General features: G+C 38.3%; 2 protein-coding genes across 5 annotated transcripts; one reads left to right on the top strand and one right to left on the bottom strand.

Annotated features, from left to right (window-relative positions):
* Window positions 1-27,792, bottom strand: LOC111347239 (fibroblast growth factor receptor 2). Its single transcript, XM_088761417.1, has 15 exons — window positions 27,701-27,792; window positions 27,408-27,449; window positions 26,087-26,359; window positions 23,245-23,526; window positions 22,181-22,294; window positions 21,776-21,803; window positions 20,991-21,178; window positions 20,020-20,136; window positions 19,348-19,532; window positions 19,028-19,147; window positions 17,788-17,864; window positions 4,747-4,787; window positions 4,326-4,422; window positions 3,607-3,703; window positions 1-1,939 (listed from the first exon to the last, which is right to left on the bottom strand). The coding sequence occupies exons 1-15, from the start codon at window positions 27,771-27,773 to the stop codon at window positions 608-610; spliced, it is 3,066 nt and encodes a 1,021-aa protein (XP_088617543.1). The 5' UTR covers window positions 27,774-27,792; the 3' UTR covers window positions 1-607.
* On the top strand, window positions 10,470-15,017 carry LOC148730960 (uncharacterized). 4 transcript variants are annotated; one of them, XM_088761432.1, is made up of 5 exons: window positions 10,470-10,772; window positions 11,352-11,479; window positions 11,767-11,843; window positions 12,124-12,244; window positions 14,451-15,017. In XM_088761432.1, exons 2-5 carry the CDS (start codon window positions 11,378-11,380, stop codon window positions 14,499-14,501), a joined length of 351 nt encoding a protein of 116 aa, XP_088617558.1. In that variant the 5' UTR covers window positions 10,470-10,772; window positions 11,352-11,377; the 3' UTR covers window positions 14,502-15,017. The 4 variants fall into 4 exon arrangements, with proteins under 4 accessions (XP_088617558.1, XP_088617559.1, XP_088617557.1 ...); XM_088761433.1 differs by lacking the exon at window positions 14,451-15,017 and adding an exon at window positions 14,089-14,199 and having other exon boundaries at window positions 10,470-10,672; XM_088761431.1 differs by lacking the exon at window positions 14,451-15,017 and adding an exon at window positions 14,089-14,199 and having other exon boundaries at window positions 10,473-10,772.

Genomic DNA, 27,792 nt, shown 5'->3' with positions numbered 1-27,792 from the left:
ATTTACAGAGTGTTTTACAAGTTAATTATTTTTAGTAGGGTCAATATTGATGGTGGCTTAAGAGATGTCAACATCTATTTATTTGTCGTCCATAACGGTCACTTTGAGTTCTGAACAATAACTTTGCATTGAGACGAACAAACGAATAGCATTTTTCTTCTGTACATTGCACTTACAAAACTTAGGAAATATTACTTATACTTAGAAAACACTCACTACTTCATTCAACATGTCTGACTTAGTCATAAAAATTATCTAAACAGCGATGCCTTCTCTTTGGTATCTTTTTGTCTCTATCACTCTACAGTCGATAACAGATAAAGCACCCGCGGGTGAAACAAGTGAATAAAACGCTAAACTAAAAATTGTTAAAGTGAAGTAAATAAGCAAGTTTTCTTTCAAGGAAACTTCCACTTACCCTCCATTTGCAAACTATAAAAATGATTATCATTACTAACAAAGCATTATAATTGTAAGATGAACATTACATCTTAAAATAAAGAGATACAAAAAGGCAACCCTAAGGTTCTCAAAGTCTAGGCCACAAGCTATTACTGAGTAATATACGACTACAACATTGGAGATTCAGCAATCCTGGTATCATGCCTCAGTCCTGCACAAGAGGAGTTGCTTCGGATAACTCCTCGTCCACTTCATTTCCGGTTTCGTCTGTATCCACGGCCGTTAGTTGATAACCATTACTCTCTTGCACACCAACCTCTTCATCACAAAGGTCTACAGCATCACCTTTGTCCTCCACATGTTTTCCAATATCTTCTTGTTCATCCTCTGTGTTCTCAAGTTGGCAAGTCTTAGGTTCTTCACCTCCTGCTATCTTTACAGACTGTACTTTTGCAGCATCTTGATTATCAGCATTGGCTTCAGGTTTGCTTGTTCCACCTTCTTCGACATCTTGAGGAGAGGTGGAATCAACATGGTCTTCTTCTTCAGTCAAGGGAGGGTATTCGAAAGAATCGACATCTTTTTTCTCGATTACAGGAGGGAATTGTGAGGCATCAGGTTTGTTCTCTTCAGTGGCAAAGGGGTGTGCTTCAGAGTTGGGATCTTTTTCAAACAGAGGAGGGCATACTGTGGCTTCCAAGCCTTCTTCCCCAATCATGGGGGAGCATGCTGAGTTGCTGGACTCTTCCTCCTCAATCATGAGAGAGCATGTTGAGCAATCAGGATTTTCCTCGTCAGTCACAAAGGGGCATGCCAGAGTACCACGACCGTTATCATCTATCACCGAAGAAGATGGCAAAGGATCGATATCTTCTTCCTCAATCACAAGAGGGCACTCAGGGTCGTAAATAGCTTTTTCCTCAAGCCCAAGAGGGTACTCGGAGTCACCTAAATCTTCCTCCTCGTTCTCGCTGAGGTATGGTAAAGTATCACTCTCGTGAAGGTACGCTGAGACATCAATATCTTTTTCATCACTCTGAAAAGAATGTGCTGCCCCACCTTCTTCTCCTACTTTGATTCCGAGAGGGAAAGCTCTAGCACTATCTTCTATTGCAGCCACAAACGAATGCGCAGTAGCGCCGTGTTCACTCACTTCACGGTCGGGATTTGCTGCAGCTGCTCCTTCGTCTGCTACGTTAACTCTGAAGGGGAAAGCTGTTAAACTGCCGTCTTTTGCAACCATAAAAGGATGCGCAGTAGCACCGTGTTCACTCACTTCCCGGTCGGGATTTGTTGCAGCAGCTCCTTCATCTCCTATGCTAATTGGGACAAGGAAAGCTGTAGCGCCATCGTCTATTTCAACCACAAAAGGATGTGCAGTAGCACCGTGTTCACCCACCTCACGGTTGGGATTTGCTGCAGCTGCTCCTTGCTCATCCAGTCCTGCATCTTCTTGATTTCCAACAGCTCCACGATCATCAATAAACCTGTACTTATCGTGATCATACTTTTCCATGTCCACGATATCCACATATGTCTGTGATAAAGATTAGAAGGTAATCAGGAATTAATTAGTTAGTTAATGAAGTCAACCATGGAGCCAGGAACAATCCAAAAATGAATCATTTAATAGATAATGAACATTGCACAGACAGGAACCGATTTACGCGCCTAAATCGATACAGAAACAAAAGCAGGTAAGGTCGACCTCCTCTTCCAGATTTCCTAAAGTGTCTCTTCAATAGGTGTTCCATACTCGCCATCAATCAACAAATAAGAAAGCTTTGACTATGCTCTGGTCTTTTGTAAAGAAAGCGGCCCGAGAAATCTAGGAGAAAACGCGAGACGTAGTCGAGTGTTGTTTCTAGCTACTTCTTTAACATTTGCTTTATAATGAAGATTCTGTCAAATTCCCAACCCATTCCTTACTATTTTCAAAACAAATTCTAATTTTCGAACCAAACAAAAGGGTTATTGCTATGTTCTATACTCCCACGAAACGTGTCACAATTAGCCAATCGGATTCTGTGCGAGAATGCTTCAAGTAATTCGATTGGTTGAATAAGACTTCAGCCGTGAAAAATGTCAAATCATCAAAGTTCCCAATCTGTAAGAGTTCACAAACTTAAATAGTTCAGCAACTCCAATCTAAAAACATTTACTATTCTTGATAGAGAATCTGAAAGTGAAATGCACTGTGAGATCAGCTCGAATCGTGTCTCATAAAAACATGCAAGTTTTTTGAAATAGCAATTAGCAACAAACTGCCCGAGGCGTATGTTTCATGAATGAACGACTGCCAAATTCTTAGGAACTTGAAGATAGCTCGGCATGACAGCGTTGTAACATACGGCTGTTGCTACTGATGTGGCCTTCCACTCAACGTATCGGAAAGGACATTAGAGTGAGCCCTGAGCTGTTTTCTCTGAGATTTCTGAGGCATGCCTCACTGCGATGACCGGATATCAACAGTCTCTTCACACAATCATGATTTGTATCAATTTCAACAGTTATGCTAGCTTGGTTATATTTTCAAGTTTCATTACTCTTTTATGTTCTGTTATGTTTTTCAAAACGAAAATATATAAACTATACAAGTGTTGCCTGTGTTTCAGTTTTATTACCGTATAAAGGCTCACAGTCTGACTCAGCGCGAAAACATTCAAGTTGTCCTTTCGTTTTCTTTTTCAAGGACTTTTGTCTCCTATCAAGGACCGAGAACGTTAATTACGGCGCTTGGCTCGTTTACAAACTATTGTTTGGTGCTTCTGTAGCTACTTGCCGGGTCATTTTTTCCGAAACTTCGCTTTCAATTAACGAAAAATAAATAAAAATAGATCAATAGGTCTTTATTGTTTTTAAGTAGAGAGAAGTCTGGAAAAGGGTCGAAGTACAAATTGGCCGATGGCAGACAGCTTTAGCTCAGCTCCGTGTTTAGTAATGTAATAGAACACGCTCTTTCAGCCATTGACAGAGCGCATTATATCCAAGCTTTATTATAATATAATTAATGTTAATGAAATTACCTGTGATCTTAGTACACTGTCCTGTACCTCATGAAAATATACAAATGATCTCGGAAAGGAGAAAAACTAGTCAAACATGCAAACGCAAGACAACAAAGAGAAACAAACACCAAAATGCACAACGCAAAAAACCCAGAACCGACGATGTATTTTCTGAATAAGATGCTGTTTGGCAAACCTTTGTTTTAAGATAGGTATCCATTGTTTTGCAGAGGTTCACAAAATGTGGCCGGGCAGCAGTTTGATATTTCCAGCAGCTTAACATCACCGCGTATCTATAGGAAAACAATGAAATTATCTTTCTGTAAGAGTTGCGTAACCACAACTAGCTACAATTATACCTGAAATGCTAACTTTACCAAAAGAAAAATTGCTTGATTTACCTTGTTACATTGCAGCTCAAATGGAGCTTGGATCAAAAAACCCAACTTATTCTAAACTTGTCTCATCAACCTTGAACTGACTAAAGTGGGTGACGTGAATCTTATTTTTTAAAATGTCTTTTTGTTGTTTGTTGTTTGTTTTGTTTTTTCCATTTTTTTTGTTTTGTTTTGTTTTGCTTTGTTCTGTTTTTGTTTTTTTTGCTTTTGTTTTGTTTTGACTTTGTTTTGCTTTTGTTTAGTTTCGATTAATCAGTTTTGTTTTTTTTTTTGTCTTTTTTATTGATATCGCAAATTTTTTTGAAAGGCTATTTATTCAGTCTGAACATATTTTAAGGTTCACGAAGTATTTACATCATCATCATCACCATTATCGCTTTTTTCATCATCTGATAAAATTAATGCAAGCTACAACAAACCCGACCACGATAGCTATCGCATCTCACTTTATTTATGTAACGTTATATTTTTTTTGTACAACCCATGTTCAGTATTATATAGAAGAAGCCGAACTTACAAACTGTCGTCGATATGTTCAGGCTTTGGCAAACGGTAACCTTGATAGATTTTTCTCATTATCGTGATTTCAGACCATCCTTCGTATGGAATGCCTCCTGTGGACAAATAAAAGAACATGACTGTTTTGTTGTAATCAGTTTCATCTCAATTATTGGCACGATCGGAATGATTTCAGAGTTAAAATGATAGTTATCGAAAAATATTCCTGTTTACATCAAATAAAAGATAGAAGAAGAAAGGTTTTCAAACAATGTGTTAAAATAATTTATTGATCAGCGACATTGAGTATTGCCATTACTTCTCTATTATGCAATGCTTCTGTAGCTGCTCATGGTATAACCTTTCAACTAGCCATAGTGCAAGCAATTTCGGCGATTATATTTTCTGAAAGTAACCTAGCAAATAAGTGAACTGAGTACCGATTGTGAAGATTTCAAACAGGACTATGCCATAAGACCACCTGTGGAATAAATAGAGGGATGACAACTCATGTCAACTAGGGCAGAAAAATAAAGTTTGATTCAGACACTTCAAATGTTTTAGAATATGTTTATCAAGATATAAAGAAAGCCTTAAAGATAAAAAATCCATAGTTATTTATTTGATCATCCATTTATCTTTTCATCTCTTTTTCCTCATAATCAGGTTTTAAGAGACGTCACCAAAAATCAGACAAATTCACAAATCACCGGCAACAGTCAAAAAATTGAGCTGGCTCATATTCTAGTATTAGGTAGGCCTATAGGTAAAACAAACCAAGACATAGGTAGTTTGTTGAATAATTTTTCTTTAAGAGAAAATTGATAAAACTCAGTTTAGGCATAATTAGCTTCATTGGAAGGCCGAATTTAGCCCACTTTTATAGGCCTCGCTTGTACTTGTAAAAGTAGTGAAAAATCTACTTATTCCACAGACTTTTAAAAAAATGTCTTCCCTATGTTTTCACAAAAAAATAGAATCACTATTCAAATTTGAAATAAAATAAGGATTTCTCTATCCACTTACTTAGGTGCCGTGTGAAAAGTAGGGTAGCTTCAAAAAGCTATTTTCATATGTGCTAGTGAGATAAAATGTTATTATTTGAATCTCTTTTTGCGGATGATCGTGGCTTCAATCCAAAAGACAGAAAAGGGGATAGGCGAATACTAACTTTGCTGTCATGTGACGAGGAAATAGCAGGGCATTCGGGTCATTTTTCAATCACTGGTGTGTTCACCGAATTTGACTTGATAATGAGTACAGCAGCTGTTTTCCAAAGACCCAACCATGTTGATACATGGACAATATGCCCACTTCATCGCTCAAGACTTGGTCTTGGATGGACTCGAGGGGTAAATACTAAGTGCAGAGTGCCAGCAGATATTTCCGGGCATAAAGAGAAGAAGCTTCCCAAAGCGGACAGAGGGTTAAGGAAAGAGGATTCTCAGTTAATTTTCACGAGTCAGGGCATCTTATTCCGGTTGGTTCAGGTAATTATCCTATTTCCTTGCGATCGAGTTTAACTCCTGTTTTATTATTATTGTTCTTCTTGATAGCATACGCACCGAAAATCTATATTGAATGTTTTTCAATAGTTAACAATTGCGTCACCAAGTTGTATTCATTCAGTAGACTCCGCCCTTGTAGACACGCCCTGCAGTTAGCTAGTATCAGCCAGGCGAGGGGAGTTGTACTACCATTAGTCATGGTACAAACTCAAGTAAAATAATCTAATTTGTCATCTATCATTTAGTTATGTTCTAATTCATTTGTATTTCAGTTCTATTTTTCATATTTTAATAGTTTTGCTTTGAAAACATTACAGATTATGCATTGTATGTAGACATGTCTCTGGTTGTTAGTTTGTCGTCACCCAAGAGACAAACTGAATATGTATTTAGAATCAAGAGATGTCAGTTCCATTCGACTTGTACTTTCTACTCCGTAGAATGAAGCCTCGGAGCGCACTAAGCGTTACAATACCAATAAAGGATGACGTATGATCACCACTTGCCTCGATGAACTAGCTCTCAGGCAACCTGATGAAGTACTTGATTGTTTAGCAAGATCGAGATTTAAAGGCGTGGATGATAGTCTTGACTACACTTTGCTTGAAGCTCTTTGTGAGTGTTATAAGAATGCAAATAACTGATCCAAAAGGCGACAAGTGCTGTCCATTCTGGTAGGTAAAATAGGTTTCAATGATCTGAAAAAATGGATACCAGACTTGACGTGGTACAGAGTTAACATTGCTCGACATCATTGACTACTCTATGGCACGCCTGGAAATATTTACTGGCACTCTGCATTTAGGATTTCCCCCTCGAGTTTATCCAAGACCAAGTCTTGAGCGATGAAATGGGCATATTGTCCATGTATCAACATCGTTGGGTCGTTGGAAAACAGCTGTTGTATTCAATATCAAATCCTACTCGATGAACACACCAGTGAATGAAAAATGAGCCAAATGCCCTGCTATTTCCTTGTCACACGATAGCAAAGGTTCTATTCGCCTATTCCCTTTTCTGTCTTTTGGATTGTAGCCACAATAATCCATAACAAGAGATTCAAATGAACAACAAATTTCCAATCTTCAAAATATTTAAACTAAGTTCTTGTTGCGTTTTATCAGATGAATTTAACTGTGACGTTACGTTTTATTGGTACTTGCCTACAAGTAGTAACAAGTTTAAAAAAATATGAATTTTATCTGAACACAAAACCTCTCATTCCTCCTATTTGTATTTCATATAAAAAATTTCCAGCAACTCTTCGAGTTAAGAAATTTCAAACCACCTGCCTTAAGGAATATAAATCTAACAATTGCATGACATAAGTCACGCAGCGACAACCATGTCTACTCATTTCTATAAAACGAATGCTTTTGGAGAAAACCAAAACAACTTCTATCGTATTGCAAGTACTTTAAAGACGATATTTATACCATTCAAGCATTCATTATTCCCACTAACTGCAAATGATAAACAAGTCGGTCTTTTCTTTTACGTCGCTGACTTCTCCGAAAAGAAAAATTCCTCTGAAATTATACCCCTCGTATGCATAGCAGTACAAAAATACCAGAAAAAAACTCTACGAACGGTAAGTTTATCACTTTTACCTTTCGTATTTTAAATAAAACATTTATTTCAATTAGCACATATAAAAATATTTTTGAAGCTACGCTACTTTTCACACGGCACTTAAGTAACTAGATAGAAAAATCCCTATTTTATTCCAATGTTTGCTTTTTCTTGAATACCTCTCCTAAGTGTCCCTGTCTGAGAAAATGCACCACAGGGCAAAAGCGGTGGTCAAACGATTTGGCTGCAACTTGGCACAAAAGTTGAGTGTGATAAGATATTTCAAAAGCCACTTTGGCTCACTTCTCTGGCTATTTATTCTAGAGTTTCAGGGGGGTCCCATTTGTGGCTCATAGAGCAACACAATCCAGCCTTCCAGGTAGCATTTCGAAAAAATGCTATAAAAATCCAGTGGTAAATTGTGCTGCCAAATGAATTTGACCATGGACTCTACTATAGTGGAGCTTTTATTTCATAAATGTAGCTTTGCTCTCAAGTAATGAGACAGAGAGGGACCTGGAGCTGCAGTCAGGTGAAATCTGAGGTCAAAATCACAACCCAAAATTGCCATTTTTCAAAAAAGGATAACATTTACCTGCCCTCTTGCATAACTTTCATACCACATCCAGTATATACTTTAGTGACCCATTTATCTAAACGAGTTGAGAAAAATTTGGCTTATCAAGATTTTCTAAGCGTTTTGGCAGAAGCTCTCCATGCCCCTATGAGGCCAAGCAAAATGGAATTTTTAGCAGAACTCATGCTATAAACAGACCAATTTCTTGACATAAAGTCTTTATTTTGTATTTATTGGGTAAAAATGAAACATTAAAGCCAAATCAGCGTCATCACTCCAAAATACCTGGACTCATAGCTTACAAGTGCTCTACGAAGGCCTCTGAGTAGTACCACAAGCACCCGGGTTTAGCAAAATAAAGATAATTTTGTATCTTTGAAAACCTAGTACCCATCATGGAGCACAAGTGATGATGTTCTCACCTAGGTATAACAATCTTTTTTAAACATGCTTGAATTTTCTTTGATTTGTATTTTTCAGGTCATATTTCCGTATATACTATACTCACAAACAAGCTGTCTCCATATTTTGTCAGGCCAATTTCTTCATGCAATATGACGTGAGATTAACGAAAACGACCATTAACAGAAGATCGACGGTTAAACTTTTCATAGCTTTGCTAGCCCATATAAATACGAATGATGGCATCAGTAAAAGAGCAGGATGATACATAAAAGGTGTAGTGAATGGCGTACAGGTGACCTGTGATCCATCCGATTTCCCTGCTACGTCAAATCATCGGGCAGTAAATAAGAAACCCACAGTTAGGAGAGCTGGATAAAAAATATTTTGTGTTGCAGTTTCTTTGAAACATGCCATGCAAAACCTCGAGATGCGATTCTTATTGTATCGACAGGCCCACCATATTGGACGAGAGGGTGAGAGGACTGGACTAAGTCGAGGAGTCACGCAACCTTCACTGAGTTCTGAGTAACGCGGGTTTGTTGACTATCACTTGTGACAATCACAGGAATTTGCTAACTGTAGAAGAGGTTCATAATACAACGCCCTACGATTAGCACTATTTTTAACTTCAAAAAACTTGCACAATGACTGTAGTTGTCTGAGTTTTTGCTTTTGCAACGTCTTTGCTAATCTTCACTTGGCAGAGAGTTCGTGAAAGTTGAAATCTTCATACAAAAGCGAATTAGAAAACAACCAAACTATTTTTGAAACATGTGTCCTAAGCTCTTTTCATAAGAAATAAATCAAGGAGAATTTTTTTTGGAAGGGAAGCTCAGAGGACCGCTCTTGGCGAGAGTGGTGCTTAAAAAGCCATTTGCTACATTTGTGCGCGTGTATGAGCCCTCTCTGATACTTTGAATTATCTGTACTTGTAGCTTTGGTAACGCCCGGTCTTCTACTCGCCCCAAACCCACCTGACAACCTTGTACTTGTGTTTTAACCAAGCAGTTATGTCATTATCGCAAGACAGCAAACGAGTCATTCCTGTTTCGTGCAGAGCCTATGATGCGGCAACACGCTGATCATTTACCCCTCCAAAGGAGCAAAGCGTCATCGTAAAATTATCCTGAAACTTCTTATCGCTACACTTTTAATATTTGATAAGGACACAAACAACATTTACGTTTGAATAGGGGGATGAATAGACACTCGGTCCAGTCCCAATACTCTCACGTTCAAAATGGCGGGTCCTATTGGCATCATCTCATGTCTCGTCTGGAATATTACATATAAACATAAATAACTTTTTGTCATCCAGCTCTTCTGACTGTGGATTCTCTCTTTGTTGGATGGTTCCATTTATTCAGTTCTAAAGTACCCAAGATCTCTGGTGGAGGACAAGTCACCTGGACAGTGCTCACTGCGGCACACAAGCTTATGTATGCATGGTATTTGCGGGAGCTATCCAGTCTATTCAAAGGTCAGAGGTAGATCATCTTTTAACTTTTCTGGTCACTTTATTTTCAATGAAAAAATGGCCTGACAAAATAAAGAGCCTTTGCATGCTTGGAGTATAATATGTACGGAAATATGGTCTAACAAACATAGGTCAGAAAAAATTCAAGCATCTTAAAATATTGTCATACCAAGGTCAGAACATCATAATTTTTGCTCTATGATGGGTACAAGATTTTCATAGGAAAAAAGTACCTTTATTTTGCTAAAACACCATCACGAGCCACAGGTAAACGGAAGTTCAAATATTCGAAAAGGCTGGTTGCTATGGAGTGACGTCATAAACCGGATACGTTTCCATCATCGCCTTGACAGCCTTTTTCGATAATTGCTCGCAGTAATCTGAGTAGTTGCTTGAATTTGTGCAATCTCTGTTCCTGCTGGGTACAATGAAGCCTTTTGTTTATTAGGGGGCTGGTTCGGCCTATTGACATTTGGAGATTGGATTTCATATTAATATGCGTAAGCAAAAGCGGGAATGTTTAGTTTCCCGCGGTCGAGTGCAGTTATGGATCCCTTGAAACTTCGAAGGGTTGAATTGCTTCATTCTCCTCCATATGAGTCAAGGGAATGGTTTATCTTAAATTTCAAGAAATGTGGCGTAAGAGTCAGCAAGTTTTTTGAAGTAGCCTGTTGGTGGCACATTTTCCAAGCGTTTTGTACAGTCCAGCTTTAAAAAATGGCGGAAGCTTCGATGACCGATATGTTCAGAACAACAAAGTGGCCATCGCCTCTCTATTTGGAGTTGTTTCTACCATCTTCCGGCAGAAATTCGAAGAAGGAGAAGTGGTGAGATATCTTTGGTTGATCGATAAAATAAATTCTTAATCCTGGATCAAGAAAAGCTTGGCAAACGTTACTTAGCATTTTCAAGCTAAGACGAACCGGGGTAAGTCATAACGTTCATATTTTTATTAAGATTGGAAAAAGTGAGTTTGCTGTCTTATGTTTCGTTGTGAATGCTGGTTTCACGGTGTATCAGAACTCATCTCTGCTTGGCAGGAAAATCACATAATTGGCTGAGTTTGATTTTACGCTGAGCCTCTAAGTCTTCTAGTAAGATCACTTTTTATGGCTACTTTAGGAGAAATTTCGGGTTTGTTTCCTTGATAGGGTCTTGACAGTATTATAATTTATTTCATTTCTATTTTTCTACGATAAAAGATTTAAATCGCCAGAGGGATGCCATTGAGAAAACTGGAATAGTAGTTAATGGAAGATGCTTTAAAGTTAAATTTCCAGGTTATTTGTGTGTGCCAATCTTGACTCTTTATATTTTTTTTATCTTATTATTTTTTATTTTTGCAATGTTGTTATGTTACATGTCTAGCTACGTGATAGTAATTATTGAATCCATTTTATGCTTGGCAGTGTTAGAAAATATCTGGGAAAGTATAACATTTGAGATCTTTGGTGTAGCTATTTTAACTTCAACTTCTTGTTATCTTCTTGTCTTTTTTCATGACAGTTACTCTTGATTACAAAACACTGATAATGCTGCTCAAGCAAAGAGCTGGTGATGCCAAAAAATATATCAATGAACTTTGCAAGCAAGGATTGGACACAGAGTGCTGTGTATTCTGCAAAGTTATTAAGGTAGGTTATACCTGCAATGCTAAATGACATGCATCATAGTGGAATTATACAATAACACAAAACATATTCAGCCTACTGGTATTTGTTATGCAATTTATTTATAATCAATTAGTGAGAGCTTTCTTGGCTTTCTTGACTTTACAGAAAGGCAGACGAAAGGTGTCCATAAAAGTGAACATATTTTATCTGTGGTGAACAGTGATTATATATCTACCATTAGTAGTAAACATTATATGACTTTAGCTCAGTTAATTCATTATTGAGTGATACATGCAATTTATTTGTAGGAATGTGCCTCTCCTGATGTTCCTTTTGGGGAAGCCTTTGCTGAGTGTTTCCTAAAGAGCAAAGCAAATATTGGGGGGTAGGTACAACTCTGCATTTCTGCATTGACATGCATAAAAAGTTCCAGCTTGCAGTATGGTATTTCACTTTCTATTGGAATACATGTCTTTAAATTTCACTTGGGATACTTAGTTTGATGGACAGTTGGCATACTGCCGGCCGACAGTTGGCCGAAAGTTGGCCGACAGACTTTTAGGGGAGCTGTTCTTCACTTTTACCCAGTTACCAGCAAAAATATGGTAAGCTTGGATTATAAAGGTGGAAACTTTATTCACTGTTTTGTTTTCTGTCTGTTTCAGATGGAAGGGGTTAAGAGATGACTTGCTCTTTCTCCTTGAAGAGGAGCCATGTGATGTTAATTTATGTGCTCTGCCTGCAGTGTATGACATTTTAATTTTTAAATTCTGTGCACCCATTGAAGTAAGGCATAGTCAACATTGTATCATTTAAAAAAATCTATTTTCTTGAAGTCTTATCCTGAAACAATATTATTTTGTTTAGTGTTGCCTGGTCACTTCTGAGATATATATTTATTTGTCATATTTCTAAGATTTATATGGCATTCGGCGTAATGCCTGAGAGCTTCTGGGATATAGCAAACTTAGTTTTTCATTCACTGTTAATAGAGGGAAATTATCTCTTTCCTTTCTGGTTCACCCAGGCTGAAGTCCTTCATTCAGAGTAATGCCTGAGCGCTTCTGGGATATATAACATACTTAGGTTTTCATTCATGGTCAATACAGGGAAGTGTTGTGTATCCTTTCTGGTCCACCCAGGCTGAAGTCCTGGCATTCAGAGTAATACCAGAGCACTTCTGGGATTTATAACATACTTAGCTTTTCATTCATGGTCAATATTGGAAAGTGTTGTCTATCCTTTCTGGTTCACCCAGGCTGAAGTCCTCGCATTCAGTGTAATGCCTGAGCGCTTCTGGGATATATAACATACATAGCTTTTCCTTCATGGTCAATATAGGGAAGTGTTGTCTATCCTTTCTGGTCCACCCAGGCTGAAGTCCTGGCATTCAGTGTAATGCCTGAGCGCTTCTGGGATATATAACTTACATAGCTTTTCATTCATGGTCAATATAGGGAAGTGTTGTCTATCCTTTCTGGTTCACCCAGGCTGATGTCCTGGCATTGACTGTAATGCCTGAGCACTTCTGGGATATATAATAAAGTTTCACATAGCTTTTCATTCATGGTCAATATAGGGAAGTGTTGTCTATCCTTTCTGGTTCACCCAGGCTGAAGTCCTTCATTCAGAGTAATGCCTGAGCGCTTCTGGGATATATAACATACCTAGGTTTTCATTCATTGTCAATATAGGGAAGTGTTGTCTATCCTTTCTGGTCCACCCAGGCTGAAGTCCTGGCATTCAGTGTAATGATTGAGTGCTTCTGGGATATTCAACATACATAGCTTTTCGTTCATGGTCGATATAGGGAAGTGTTGTGTATCCTTTCTGGTCCACCCAGGCTGAAGTCCTGGCATTCAGTGTAATGCCTGAGCGCTTCTGGGATATATAGCTTACATAGCTTTTCATTCATGGTCAATATAGGGAAGTGTTGTGTATCCTTTCTGGTTCACCCAGGCTGAAGTCCTGGCATTGACTGTAATGCCTGAGCACTTCTGGGATATATAACAAAGTTTCACATAGCTTTTCATTCATGGTCAATATAGGGAAGTGTTGTCTATCCTTTCTGGTTCACCCAGGCTGAAGTCCTGGCATTCAGTGAAATGCCTGAGCACTTCTGGGATATACAACATACTGAGCTTTTTATTCATGGTCAATATAGGGAAGTGTTGTCTATCCTTTCTGGTTCACCCAGGCTGAAGTCCTGGCATTCAGAGTAATGCCTGAGCGCTTCTGGGATATATAACATACTTAGCTTTTCATTCATTGTCAATATAGGGAAGTGTTGTCTATCCTTTCTGGTCCACCCATATTGAAGTCCTGGCATTCAGTGTAATGCCTGAGCGCTTCTGGGATATACAACATACTTAGCTTTTCATTCATGGTCAATATAGGGAAGTGTTGTGTATCCTTTCTGGTTCACCCAGGCTGAAGTCCTGGCATTCAGTGTAATGCCTGAGCGCTTCTGGGATATACAACATACTTTAAGTTTTTTCATTCATGGTCAATACGGGGAAGTGTTGTTTATCTTTTCTGGTTCACCAGGCTGAATGGAAGTTCTGCTATTCACAGCAATCCCTTAGTGCTTCTGGGATACCTAACATTCTTATTTTCTTTGACATTCACAGGTTAATCAAGGGAAGTGTTGTCTATCGGCCTTACTGGTTCACCCAGGCTGAAGTCCTGGCATTCAGTTTAATGCCTGAGCGCCTCTGAGATATTTGACTTACTTAGCTTTTCATTCATGGTTAATATAGGGAAGTATTGTCTGTCCTTTCTGGTTCACCCAGGCTGAAGTCCTGGCATTCAGTGTAATGCCTGAGCGCTTCTGGGATATACAACACACTTTAAGTTTTTCATTCATGGTCAATACGGGGAAGTGTTGTTTATCTTTTCTGGTTCACCAGGCTGAACGGAAGTTCTGCTATTCACAGTAATCCCTCAGTGCTTCTGGGATACCTAACATTCTTATTTTCTTAGACATTCACAGGTTAATCTAGGGAAGTGTTGTCTATCGGCCTTACTGGTTCACCCAGGCTGAAGTCCTGGCATTCAGTTTAATGCCTGAGCGCCTCTGAGATATTTGACTTACTTAGCTTTTCATTGATGGTTAATATAGGGAAGTATTGTCTATCCTTTCTGGTTCACCCAGGCTGAAGTTCTGGCATTCAGAGTAATGCCTGAGGTTTTCTGGCATATATAATGTGAAGAAATTCTTGTGACGCAAACTTTTCTATTATTTGAGCTCTTCACCTATATCTACAGCAGAGCGACAGGAATAAATAGTCGTTTGAGACAAAAATTTGAAAAACAGCTTCATTTACTATTAAAAGTCGCCCTGCAGACGCGACGGGAAGAGAATATCAAAACAAAAAATGCTGCCAAAAAAACTCAATAAATAACACAAGGCAAAACACTGCTGGTACATTTCTTTGCGAAGCTAGATCGTGAAACTCTGATGCGACGTTTTTGTAGGGCGTAAACACACGACGACGATTGATTTCCTGACAAACTGGGTAATATGAGATAATATAAAGTATGAAACAACACGAAGTAACGCGCACAGCCTCAAGTGATCGATATACCGTATTTCCTTGAATAAGTGCCCACCCCTTGGCCATTCAAACTTGTAACTCCGAATAAGCGCGACACCGGAACCCTTTCTTTTTCAGCTTTCATAACATTTTAAACTTTTACTACCTTAGATGAATATGTTGGGAGAGATTCTTGCTTTAAGAGTTATATTACGCCGATCTATTATCTTTCCTTTTTATATGGCTGGCTTCGCAAGCGGTGCAAGATGCAGCGAATTCTGTGAGCTGATTGGCTATTAACCCTTGCTTATTTTTCGTTTTCTGCGGTGGCCAGCGTTGCAGCCATTTTGTCTTTGTGTAACCTGCAGGCAAGCTCTCGCTTGGCTCTTATCGCTTGGCTCAGGTTTGAGTTTTCCTGCTTGGTCAATAACGCGTTACTGGATCTACCGCGCTCTATGTTAATTTCCAAACCACTCTAGCGCACAGCGCTTGACTCAGTATTTAAAGTTGGTTTTTCGGAAAAAGTCAACGTCCCACCCCTCTCAAGAAGCTTTTAGAATATAAAAATTCAAGGACTTTCTAAGGATTGGTTAAATTCATTGGGGGACTTGCCCTGAAATTAACAGACTTGCAAGACAGTACGAACCCTGTTAAAGTTCAAGGGAGTTTAAACTTGTTCGTAACGTGTCATTAAACGAAAGCTGGTCTTTGTCTGTTTAAAAGCTTTGTCAGCTTGTTCAACATCTATCTTGATTTGAAAACAATTATTATTACCCCCGGTCTCTGTTTATTCACGATTTTAATCATCATTGCGGAGGAGGTAGCGCAAAGAGATTCTCAACACCAGTGCGTTAATCACATCATACCTATAATGTCTGTAATCTCTCGCAACTATCTAGAGGATTCCGGCACCAATATAGGTCATATGAAGGCCAGTGACAAAGAATCTTATGTGTACTGCATGAATATCGTTTAAAAAAACTGGAACAGTGTGTAAACTATAAATGCGACATAAAATATCAGTGAGAAAAAGCCGCCATGTATTGTGGACTCTGCGTTAAACAGCAAAAGAAATTATAGGTTGTAATACGCCGAGTTTATTCCCAATAACTGGTAACCGGATGCTCAAAAATTACAGCACCAAGCGTCAGCTGTCAAAGATTCCGAACACAGCGGAAAAAAAGTCGTCGGTTCTGGAATTTACTTTGTTTCCGATCCGAAAACAAAAATCTGGTAAAATTGATTAGAAAACAAAACACTCAGGCCGCCAGTTAAATGTCGTAGTAAATAAGCGTCGCAGCCTATGTCAGTATTAATGAAGTTAGCTGAATCCGCAAGCATTGACTAAGAAATGTTTCTTCGACGTGACTGTAACTGCCGCAACACACTCCGGGCGAGCGCTTTGTCTTGTCACTATTTTTAAGCGCCGGCCATGTACACTTTTTTCGGATACGGCTTCTTTAATTACCTTTTCACGCCATTGGATGATGACATGATTGTGTAAAAGTTGACGCCTCTATCAGATTAGGAGCGAAATACGATAAAAAATTTTACCCAAGCAAGCCACTGGTATCCAGCAGAGAATGCGGACTAAAAGTACGGATTCTCTGCTGGATACCTAGACTTTTTTTGGTTGCTAACGGCGTGAGGCTCGTTATGAAGTGCCTGTGCTGCTATTTATAGGTCTTCTTAGAGGATTTGCAGGCTATGAGTCGAGGTATCTCTAAACAAAGACACTTATTTGGCTTTAATGTTTCATTTCCACTCACCAAATACAAAATCAAGGCTTTATGTCAAGAATTTGGTCTGTTTGTAGCATGAATTATGCTAAAAAATCCATTTTGCTTGGCCTCTAAGGGGCATGGAGAGTTTCTGCCAAAAACCTAACAAACCTCGATAAGTCAAATGTTTCTCAACTGTGTTTCCTAAATTGACTCACTTAAGTACATACTGGATGTGGTATGACAGTTATGCAAGAAGGGAGGTAAATGTTATGGTTTTTTGAAAAACAGCAATTCTGGTCGTGATTGTCATCTCAAATTTGACCTAACTCTAGTCTAATTGCTTGAGAAAAAAGTTACATTTATGAAATAAAATCTCCACTTTAGTAGATCTAGAGTCCATTGCCAAATTCATTTGGCGGCACAATTTACCAGTGGAGTTTTTTAGCACCTAGAGGGATGAATTTTTGCTGCTCCATAGGCAAAAAATGGGCCCCTCCCCCAGAAAACCTAAATAGTTTGAGAAGCAAAACAAAGTGGCTTTTGAAATATCTTATCTCACTCACTTTTTGTGCCAGGTTTCAGTCAAATCGGTTGACCACCACTTTTAGCCCCTGGAACACTTCCTCAGACAGGGGCACTGAAATATTGCCTGTTAAACTTAATACTAATCCAAATCTTATATTGCAGTTCTACCCTCAGATTTCCCGGCTCGACGTATCCTAATGATACTCTGGGCCGGGTTGTTCAAAGCTGAGTTAAGATAACCCAGGGTTAGTGTGAAATTTGATTTCAGATCTGAAAGCTCTGAAAGAAAATTTAGTTTAATTCCATTTGTCTACAGTTTGATGATTGAATGTCCTAAAAGGAATTACGAAAAATATCCCAAAACGCCTTTTGATCAGAGAAATTTAGAAGCCTGGATTAAAATTTAACTCTGGGTTAGTGCTAATCGGCCTATGAACAACTGGACCCTGATCTATAAAGCATTAATTATTCTAAACTTTTGAATTCGTCAAGCAAGCATCGTAAAAAGGTTGATAATGCATATAATGACGAGTGCAGTACGTACACATCACTTTTGGTTGACAGCCGTTCCACATGGCCGTAAAGAATCTCGGGTGCACTCCATTTGATTGGGATACATCCCTGGGTGAGTATTTAGAATAGTATAAGCATATGTCATTTAAAGACACTGGAAAGCAATATCTGAAATATATTCCATAAAGATTTATATCCTTTTTTCACCAAAGATGCAAGGAGTCGCGATAAATTTAAGAGTAACACATGCGTTTCTACACATTTCTTTAAATAAAAATCACGTCCTCCTTTTTCTTTACATCTCCTGTGCTACTCTAACCTTCTACATGTTTGAATTGGTATTCTTGACTTAAAAGAACATTTGTGAGAACCTGCATTTGAAAGATCCGCCTCCCGGTTAGCTCAATTGGTTGAGTGACGGACTGTTGTGCAGTAGGTCGAGGGTTCAAGCCCCGGCCGGACCAACACTCATGGTCTTAAAATTAACTAAGGAGACTGTGCCACGTTTCTATAACATCAAGAGACGGATAGACATTCTAGTCTTCTCGGATAATGACGAATAAACTGTAGGTCCCGCCTCCTACATCTATTCATTAGTTAGTTTGATTAGGCGGAGGACGTTAAAGATCCCAATCACGAGATTACTGTGATGTGGTCTGGCCTGTTTAGTGGGAATTAGGGGGAGGAGGCATCTGTCAGATTCGTCTTTATTTGATTGTAAAATGCTTAGCAGTCTGGTAAAGTCCCCCACACAGTGTTTTAATAATTATTATGTTTATTATTATTATTAGTTGTAGTTATTACTATTATTATTATTGTTACTATTATTATTATTATTATTATTATTATTATTATTATTATTATTTGTCAAATACGATTTTCTTATTCCCTGCGTTTACTCCTTTGGTACAGTGTACATTTTTTTTTTGTTTGTGTGAAAGGTTCGAAACGATCAGAATGGCATTCTAATAAGGGACGCAGATTTGGCGGTAAGACGGTATAAAAGAAAATAAGGTTCGTCAGGATAGTTCACGTTTGGTTTGAGTTTCAAAAGAGAGGCCTAGTTGACGTCATTAACTGGCAGACGCTCATTTTCGTTTTAGTTTTTTCACATTTGAATCTTTCATACCAACAGTCCCAAAACAAATTTCTCGTCTATACCTCAGGTTTATACGTTAAGGAAGCTATCCTCACAATATGGTATATGATGTATTTGATGACACTCAAATAAAAATCCCCTAAAAAAGTGATTAAAAAATTCTGAAAATTACCTTCTTGGCATTTCCTGTGCCGTATTTGAAATCCTGATAAGAGAGCCCAAAATCAGTCAACTTGCATACACGATGCTCATCGAGAAGGATGTTGCGAGCTGCAAGATCGCGATGAATTATCTGAAATTGAAAAAAGGATCCGATGGACCGGTAACGAAATAAATAAAGAAAAAGCATTTTTCCCATCAGAGAGGAAAAAGAAATAAAGAGGTATGTTTCCGACTGTTTTCGTGTGACTTAGTGATTCCAATGTGCCTGATCATTTTAGTCGTGTGGTGATCGATTGCGTAATGCAAATCAAGAGGAGTTTGAGCACTTACCCCTCTAGACGCGAGAAATGTCATACCATGTGCGATCTGTTTAGCGAACAGCACCATGTCATATGTTGTCAAGTGGTCGACCCTTCCGACCCCACGATGATAGTGGTCGAATACCCCCCTGGATTTTCTGAGGTAACCCAGCAAGTCACCTCTCCACAGGTACTCCATGATAAGTATTGGCTGAGCTAAATAAGTTAAAAAAGAAAGCGTTGGCAAATCAATATAAAGGAAACAGAGAAGACGTTCCAAATTCTAAATTGTTCTAAATTGTACATGCTTATTTTAATCATATGGTAGTTTCTACCTGTTATTAATTAAAGTAGAGACAAAGAAAATAGAAAGAAGGAAATACGCGGAAAGAAGTGTGAAGACAAACAGACACATACGGCACATAGAGAACTACGGACAGACAGACGAACTGAAAGACATACAAAAAGAGAACGAAGATCAATAGGAAAAGACATGTCATCCTAAATCGAACCTTTTATCACCATTACTACGTAAATGTTACAAAGCTAGAAAAAAGACTGAATAAACCACACGAAAATGTAAATATTTCTTGAATTAGCTCACCATGGTAGTAACAGAATTTTGCTACCAGCAGTTCACCTCAGTGATGTTTTTATCCTTACTGTGACTAAGCGGATTCCAATAATAACAATAGCTGATTACCTCCAACTGTAACACAGCCAATGAACTTAACAACATTCTCATGGCCCATTCTTCCAAAGAGTTTCAATAACTCGATCTCTCTCAGCAGGGCTTTCCTTCCTTCCTCTCCAGAGATTGCTAGGAAACCACAAAAACAAACAATGCAATGATGTATTCATAGGAACAATTTATTTTAAGGTTAAAGTTCTCATTTAAAAGTGTTGAATATTTGATGTTAAATAATTAGCACATGTTACAGTGCATAAGGTCGACACATCTAAATCAAAACTCAAAAACTCATTCATGTTTGCTAAGAAAAAAAAATAGTTGGCGTTTCTCTTCATTTGTACGATATTTCATTAGTATGATATTTCTTCAGCTAGATTCATCGTCTCTACTAATTAAAATGTTACTCAATCCTTTGTTCAATTTGATTGTATTATATAAAGTTGCTTCTTCAAAAATTAAATTTTAATGGGTTTTTTGCTTTTTTTTGTTTTTGTTTTGTTTTGTTTTTATGGTTTTGTTGTTATTGATCAGTTTTGTTTCGTTTTTACGACTTATAACCGGTCCGCAATTTAATTTACGTAATGAGGTGATTCAGTTTTAAATCAGTTGGTTAAGTTTGGTCATGTACATCATGTATGGACACATGGTTCGAGTTTTTGTATATCCAAAACTGCACGCCCTCTTGGCCTCTTTGAGGTTGCATAACAAGATCTTTTCCGTCAAAAGCCTCTCAGAGGGCAACATTGCAAAATATTCGACGTCAGGGGGAATCTGCCTTCAAATATTGACCAACGACAACCGCCGCAAGAAGGGAGAACGTGTTTGAAGGTGGGATGAAATTAAAGTGAGACTTAATCATTTTCAGTAGAAGTTTCCACTTTTATATGCTTTCATAACATAGGTAGAACGCAACGCGCGTTCTGATTGTTGAGGATACTTCAATCAATGCTTTCAATAACGCGAGATATTAAAAATGTACTTACGCAGGTAACACTTGGCAGCGACGGTACGATTTCCTCGTCTGCCACGGGACCGACCCAGTAGCGCTCGCCACACTGAGCCAAATGCCCCTCTGCCAATAGGCTCGCGAAAGTTCAGACGGTCAACTGCAATCTCCCATTCATCTGTGTTTACGTTTACCTGACCCATTTCAACTTTATCTTGCTCTTCACTGAATAATTGCAGATAGAATTACGACTTAAATTTAACTATGCTTGTGACCTACCTCTCCTTATGTCTCTAAGTCTAGCTCTTTTGTATATAAAAAGGCATCCATGCGAGTGTCTATGAAATAATATCTTAAGCCCGTCGTAAAATTCTCGTTTGCCTATGGAAAATTGTTGAAATAGGTGAAATCTGGATACTAGTTTACTGACTGACACTGTGCCACATCATCCCAGTGCCAGAGATTGGATTTTTTAAAAAACACTGAATGAACACAGTGTGTGGAATCTGAAGATACCTTGTGCCAACTTAGTGTTTTGCATTGTACGTCATTTGAATACCGTGCCTCTTACGTGCCTGTCTAGTGGTTAGTAAATCACTAACCAACGCCAACCAAAATGTTATCTAAATATAGGGATCGATCTACAATCGAGTAAAAAAGTAATATTTAAAATGTGTCTACAAGAAGGACCAAGCTAAAATACGACACAATTTTCTCGGCAGTGGCGGTTACCAATTCTCTGCACAGACTTCTTCAAAAGTTGAAAACCTTAGGTATAACAACATACTCAAAGTAACCATTAAACAAAGACAATATACTAACTTCAACCTGCTGGGCACCTCTTGCAAAGCTTTTTTCCAAGGATATGTAGAAAAAGATGGAAGAAATGGCTTTATCATTAACTCAGTCAAAGCCTACGACTCGTTTAAAAGAACAAATTTAACTTATCTTAGACTATGACTAAAACTAAAAAGGAATAAGGTGGCTTGCCATGGTAACTAGCTGGATATAATTTACGACCTTCAGGTCATTTTATTAGCTAATTAATGGACTTGCGGGGAGTGAAAAGTGACCTTCGACGTCAGTTCTGGAAATGCAGAATGTGGCTTGACAAAAAAAAACTCATTTAGAAACCTAAACATTGACATGTAAAAATTCACAATTGCCGACTCAAAACATCTTGTTTTCATCGGGTAACCTATGGCACCTCTTTAAAGTTCCTTTTACCTGTCGCACGGCGTTTTTTGATGTATGTACTGAGGGCCAGCAGGAAAATGACAGCAGCCACAGGTCCGCCAATATAGTACCACTCCAGTGAACTGCTGGAAGGAGCTGCTGGGGCTGGCGCATTCCATGTAGGAAGCAAATTAGTTTATTAACAAAGGCAACCAGTGTCGTTAATTCTCGGGGTATAAAGCTAAAGGGGTAGAATTATTTATCTATTTGTCTTGGCAGAATGAGGCAGATAGATGATAAGAAGAAAAGAAGGAAGAAGCATAATATTTTGACCATTGATGGAAGGAGAGAGAGATGGGTTGATGGTAACAAACATCCAATACAGTACAATAGGAAATGACTTGAAAATACACTGTGACAACTCTGACCAGCGAGTTTCCTTCGTGCCATTATGTTTACCATTGCTTCAGCAAATCTACTGCCAGCTTGGTTGAACGCCTCACATGAATATTTACCGCTATCACCAGGCTCAGTATCTGATATGGTGATATTGCTCTTAATTTCCCTTTTTCGATTTTGACTATTGCGTTTTAAATGTTAGTGGCACCATCTTTTTTTCCAGTTTACATTCTTTTCTTTCTGGAATAGGCAAGTCAATTTTAGTTTCCCTCCTTTCACTATGGAAGGTAGCTCTTTTGGAAATATTTTGACAGCGGGTAGTTCTGTGAGGACAAATATAATACACCTCCAATGACTCTGACATGCACCGAAAGACATATTCATGTTTTCTGGACATCGGAGTTACTTTTTTAAAGTTATTTTATTTAATTATTTATCTATTTTTTTTGGTGAGACTGCTTTTAAAGTGGTTAAAAGATCCGTGTAAATGTAAATTCAAATTGGAGAAGTACCCGAAATGCAAAAAATATCATCATAACAGATGATATAGTCATTTCCACGTATGAGATGCTGCTATTGTTTGTAACTTCGTTTTGATTTGATGATTTTAGTTTCAAGAAGATGAAAGAGAAAACAACAAAAACAACAATGGAAAAGTTTAGAAACATAAAAAGGTTTTAGTTTACAGCAATGGCCTTGCAGTCACACTGGTTTACCTTCTACGTCCAATGTAACAGAGGAACGAGCCACAGTTCCTAGCATGTTACTTGCTTCACAAGAATATTCACCACTGTCCTCTTCCACAACCTTAGTAATAACAAGTATACTCTTTGTCTCATCTAATCGGGTATCTATAACTGCTCGTTCCTCAAATGATTCTCCATCTTTTTTCCATATTATGTTTACGGTTTTCTTGTTGACTTTGCAGGTCAATGTGAGGACTTCTCCTATTGTGAGTGTTAGATGTGTCTTTGGAACAACTTGAGCAGAGGCTTTTCCTACATTGGGAAAGAGAAAATCGATGAAAATCCTAGTGTCACATGAAAATTACAGATGCAGTATCAAAACAAAACAAACTAACAAAAAAAAAAACAAATAAACAATAATATGGAAACGACCCGATCCAGATGTGGCGTTAATATAATGTTTTTCGTATATTTCAATCGACTTAGTCTCATTATCAGTTCAAAAGTTCTGCAAATCAACTCTGGGGATACATGCGAGAGAGGTAAATATCCAAGGGAATTATCTCGAACATTTGATCGCCATATCACCGCATATTTCGTTCAGGAATGAAAGCATTCTTTTGTGTTTCCACGACCTTGTTTATTGTCAAGATTGTTAACTTTTGTATCACACGCAAAATGGCTTTTGAGTTTCACTTTCGTTTTCAAATCCTTCTCCTCTACTCTGAACCTCATGGATCTCTCTGTCACAGAGATATCTTCGTTAAAATGTTCCCGCTGAGATGTACAAAGCATATTTTGAAGTATTTCGTATTCATCAACAGACGATAGCGCCACTACTCGAAGTTTTTCCTTTGTTACGGGGATCGAGTTATTTTTACTGAATCTGTCACGCAATCCCAGACTTTTCTAGAATTATCTATAATCTGCAATATTCCAGAAACCTCTTTCATGTGACTCAGCAGTTTCCAAAAATAGTACAACTTGTAATACGCTATAAATAGTAATAGAGCATTCTAGATAACTAAAGTAAATGTATAAAAGCTGGCTTGTGAGAAGTACAAAAGATTTTTGCCCCAGGGCTTACCCTCGTGGCTTGCTGACTCAACTTGTGGAAGTTATGATGTGACGAGGCTATGACCCTTTGACCTTGCGACATCCGGAGAGAAGAAAGAGATGAAGAAGACGATAGTCGAGAGAGGAAGAAGATAGAGAATACAGAGTTTACTATGGAGTCCTCCGGAAGAATTTGTGTACAAGGAAAGAATGCGATAAATCAAGAAAGCCAAGCGCTGTGGTCTTCAGTCGGCGGATGTTGGAATTGGAAGTTGATCAAGACGACGAACACTTACACGGCATGAAGGATTGTAAGCCTGCTTTATGAACTGCTTAACTTAATCTTTAACCTAAGTAAATTAGACAATGTAAAACTAATTAAATAATAGTTAAAATGGGTAACTGCTTGTTGTTACATTTTTGTTGCGTGCCATATATCGTACTCGGGAGTCTATTTTTGATATATGCTTTGTTAGCGGACATTTGTTGGTCATTCGTGCACGTAACAGCTTCCTTTATCAATCTTTCCAGATCTACTTATTTGACTCAAATAGCGGAATCCTGTCGAGTCTGGAATAGAATTTTGAGTTTCCACGGACTTGAGAGAATTCTAACTTCGATAGTAATGAAACTTCAGCAAGAATTATACATAGGGCGGGATAACCAAGAAATGAATGATACTGACCAGTGTGGCTTGAAAATCCTGCCCTATGCCAAATGATTTTTCAAGAAAGTCGCAAAATTAAAGTTCTTCGAGTTTTCAACATCGAGATCGCCCATAAGCCTATCCGCTCCATCTCGAGCATGCTCAAAAAGTCAAAAGACAATATCGAGGAAGACGCTTCCAGTAGAATCGTGTGAAGATCAAATGTTCAGATTTTGATTGTGTTTACGTTGGTCACGCATTGCGCGTGCTAAAAGAACACGCGTTAAAGAAAACACAAAGGCCATAGCAACATTGGATGGAAACTCTTTGTTGGCTAAACACCATATGCTTCACAGTCTCCGGAGAGATTTGGAGAATGTTGAAATTATTGACAGATCATTGGCGTGGCAACAAGGACTAATTCTTGAAGGTTGGCATTCCATGCGAGATGGCAACGCTATAAACAAACGCATAGCGCTACCAAATATATCCAACAACATTGAGAGCTTTTAGAGCCATTAAGAATACTCTAGAGAATATTTTTATACTTAAAAAATTCCTTCGAGACTTAGTTTTATCCTACATAATGTAAAAACACCAGGCAGGACATCGTTAGACATTCGCATTTTTTATCTTTGCATTGCTCAAGCTTAAGAAAATTCTAACCTCGATAATAATGAAACCTCAGGGTCTCTTTGTCTGTACACATCAGTTCATAATCCAATTTGTGTGTAGTATGGAAGCAGTCTATCTAATAATAATAATAATAATAATAATAATAATGAGTCTTTATTCATTCATTCATTCATTCATGTAGTCACAGCCTACGTGTGACTTTGCAAACAATTAATTTAAGATCAATTACAATTAAATAAAATTAAAAAGACACCTATTAATAAAGGATCTCTTAAAGCGTTCTATTTTACCAGCAGGTAAAGTAAAATCATGTCCTCTGTTTCGCAAAAATCTCTGTTTCTTAGGAGGTGATAGTTTATAAAGGGGTGGGAAGGAGTATCTGTGGTAATTTTCCATCTGCACAACCCGTGAGCTCCCATTTCCCTCCTTTCTCACCTTTACCGTCATCTTCATCTCCACCGTCATCTCCAACATCTTTACCTTTACATCCATCTTTATGCTAATTTAACAACATAATTTTTTGATAAAACCTACCATAAACAAGCAGTGTTGCAGAGGAACTTGTTGTATTTTTTTTGTTTTTTGCTGTACACTTGTAAGTTCCATTCATCTCTTTTGTAACATTTGGCAATTCCAGGAATGAATCTCCTTCTTGATCAGTTTGATGGATACCAGATGGCAGGTCAGCATTGTTAAAAGTCCAGGCAAATGTTGGTGTTGGAAAACCTGTGGCTACGCAACTTAAGTTTACAGGGTATCCTTCGGTAACAGATTGGTCTATTGGAGGCGCAATGATCCGGGGAGAGCCTTAAAGCAGAAAGATAACCAAAGGCCACGGAATTAACAAGCATAATTTAAAAATGGGAAAATAAACTTAACATGAAAGAACAAAAGTAAATTAGGATCTATTTGCAACCACGATCTGGAAAGCTGCTTCCCATATTTTGTCCAGTATAACTCTGGTTTTTGAAAACCTCTCACAAAAGAATTAATTTCAGAAGGAAGTCTTTTGTAAAGGAAACTAATGATTATATGCAGCATCAATTCCATTCCCTCCTCTCTCCTTCCATTTAACTGTCGCTCAGTTTAGATTTCTCTTTCTCTCCCGTTGTCCGCTGCCGTAAAAGTCAAAGATGGCAGCTATGATTTCAACTTAGAAACTACTAAGCACTCACTCGCCAAAATAAAAAAAAAGTTGCCTTCGCTTCGTGCGACAAAAATTAATAAGCGTGCACTATGTTGTTTTGCAACGATAAACGGGAGGAATGGGGTGAGGTAAAGTTTCTGAATAAATTGTGGTGCTGCATCAGTGGGAGGGTTTCATAAACTGAGTTGATAATGTAAATTGGCCTGCGCCGAAACATTTTCTAAATTGACGTTTCGAGTGTTATCCGTTCGTCAGAGTTAATGCTCGAAACGTCAGCTTCAGAGGAACGGGGATGGCGCAGTGGTGAGAGCACTCGCCTCCCACCACTGTGGCCCGGGTTCGATTCCCGGATCTGGCGTCACATGTGGGTTGAGTTTGTGGTTGGTTCTCGTCCTCGCTCCGAGGGTTTTTCTCCGGGTCCTCCGGCTTTCCTCCCTCATCAAAAACCAACATTCCAAATTCCAATTCGATCTGGAAACAGTGGACAAGGAAGAGCCACCCAGTGGAATGTCCATTCTTAATTTATTATTTTATTATTATTTATCTTTGTGGTTGCCAATTCACTTTATCCACTTAGATAATAAAATCAAAGTATCTTTTACAAAGAATTTGAAAGTCGATAAAAGACCAGTTAAGGGATATCTGTGGAACATTTTTATCCACGCACGAGGAATCCTTTACTTCCCCCTTACAAATAAAACCACTTACTTTGAAAAAGCCGCGATTGCTGAGTCCTTGAGCAGTTGAATTCTGGAAGGTATTTTATATTTTGCTAAACCATAGTCAGTAATAGTTCATGCTTGGTTGTCAATCTATTGCACACTGCGTAATGCCACTGACTTTTACTGCAGTCTATATTGCAATCTATACATGAGAATTCCCCATTTGAGTTAAAGCTTATACTGAATACCTGTACAGTCTTTGAAGTTGTAAAAGGAAGGTAAAAACTCGTGATTGCACTTTCGAGTAACAAATTCTAAGACTTTCCTCTTGTCACATACCGACTCTTTCCCGTTTCTGTAAGACGCCACTGCAATTCTCTTTGCAGACGCCACTCCAAGATGACCACGCCATACAACCTTGAAAACAATGT

This window comes from Stylophora pistillata, chromosome 5 (assembly GCF_964205215.1).
Source record: "Stylophora pistillata chromosome 5, jaStyPist1.2, whole genome shotgun sequence".
In the NCBI taxonomy this organism is placed as follows: Eukaryota; Metazoa; Cnidaria; class Anthozoa; order Scleractinia; family Pocilloporidae; genus Stylophora; species Stylophora pistillata.
Note: the sequence above shows the minus strand (reverse complement) of the source record. Positions and strands in the feature narration are given on the sequence as shown.

What these genes read in the sequence shown, in the direction of transcription:
- LOC148730960 (XM_088761432.1), top strand. Translation starts at nt 11,378, where the DNA reads ATGCTGCTCAAGCAAAGAGCTGGTGATGCCAAAAAATATATCAATGAA. An exon ending in AGCAAAGCAAATATTGGGGG is followed by an intron (nt 11,844 to 12,123) that starts GTAGGTACAACT and finishes TGTCTGTTTCAG; the next exon opens with ATGGAAGGGGTTAAGAGATG. An exon ending in AATTCTGTGCACCCATTGAA is followed by an intron (nt 12,245 to 14,450) that starts GTAAGGCATAGT and finishes AGACATTCACAG; the next exon opens with GTTAATCTAGGGAAGTGTTG.
- LOC111347239 (XM_088761417.1), bottom strand. Translation starts at nt 27,773, where the DNA reads ATGGCGTGGTCATCTTGGAGTGGCGTCTGCAAAGAGAATTGCAGTGGC. An exon ending in TGCAACACTGCTTGTTTATG is followed by an intron (nt 23,527 to 26,086) that starts GTAGGTTTTATC and finishes TTCCCAATGTAG; the next exon opens with GAAAAGCCTCTGCTCAAGTT. An exon ending in GCACAGGAAATGCCAAGAAG is followed by an intron (nt 17,865 to 19,027) that starts GTAATTTTCAGA and finishes ATACTCACCCAG; the next exon opens with GGATGTATCCCAATCAAATG.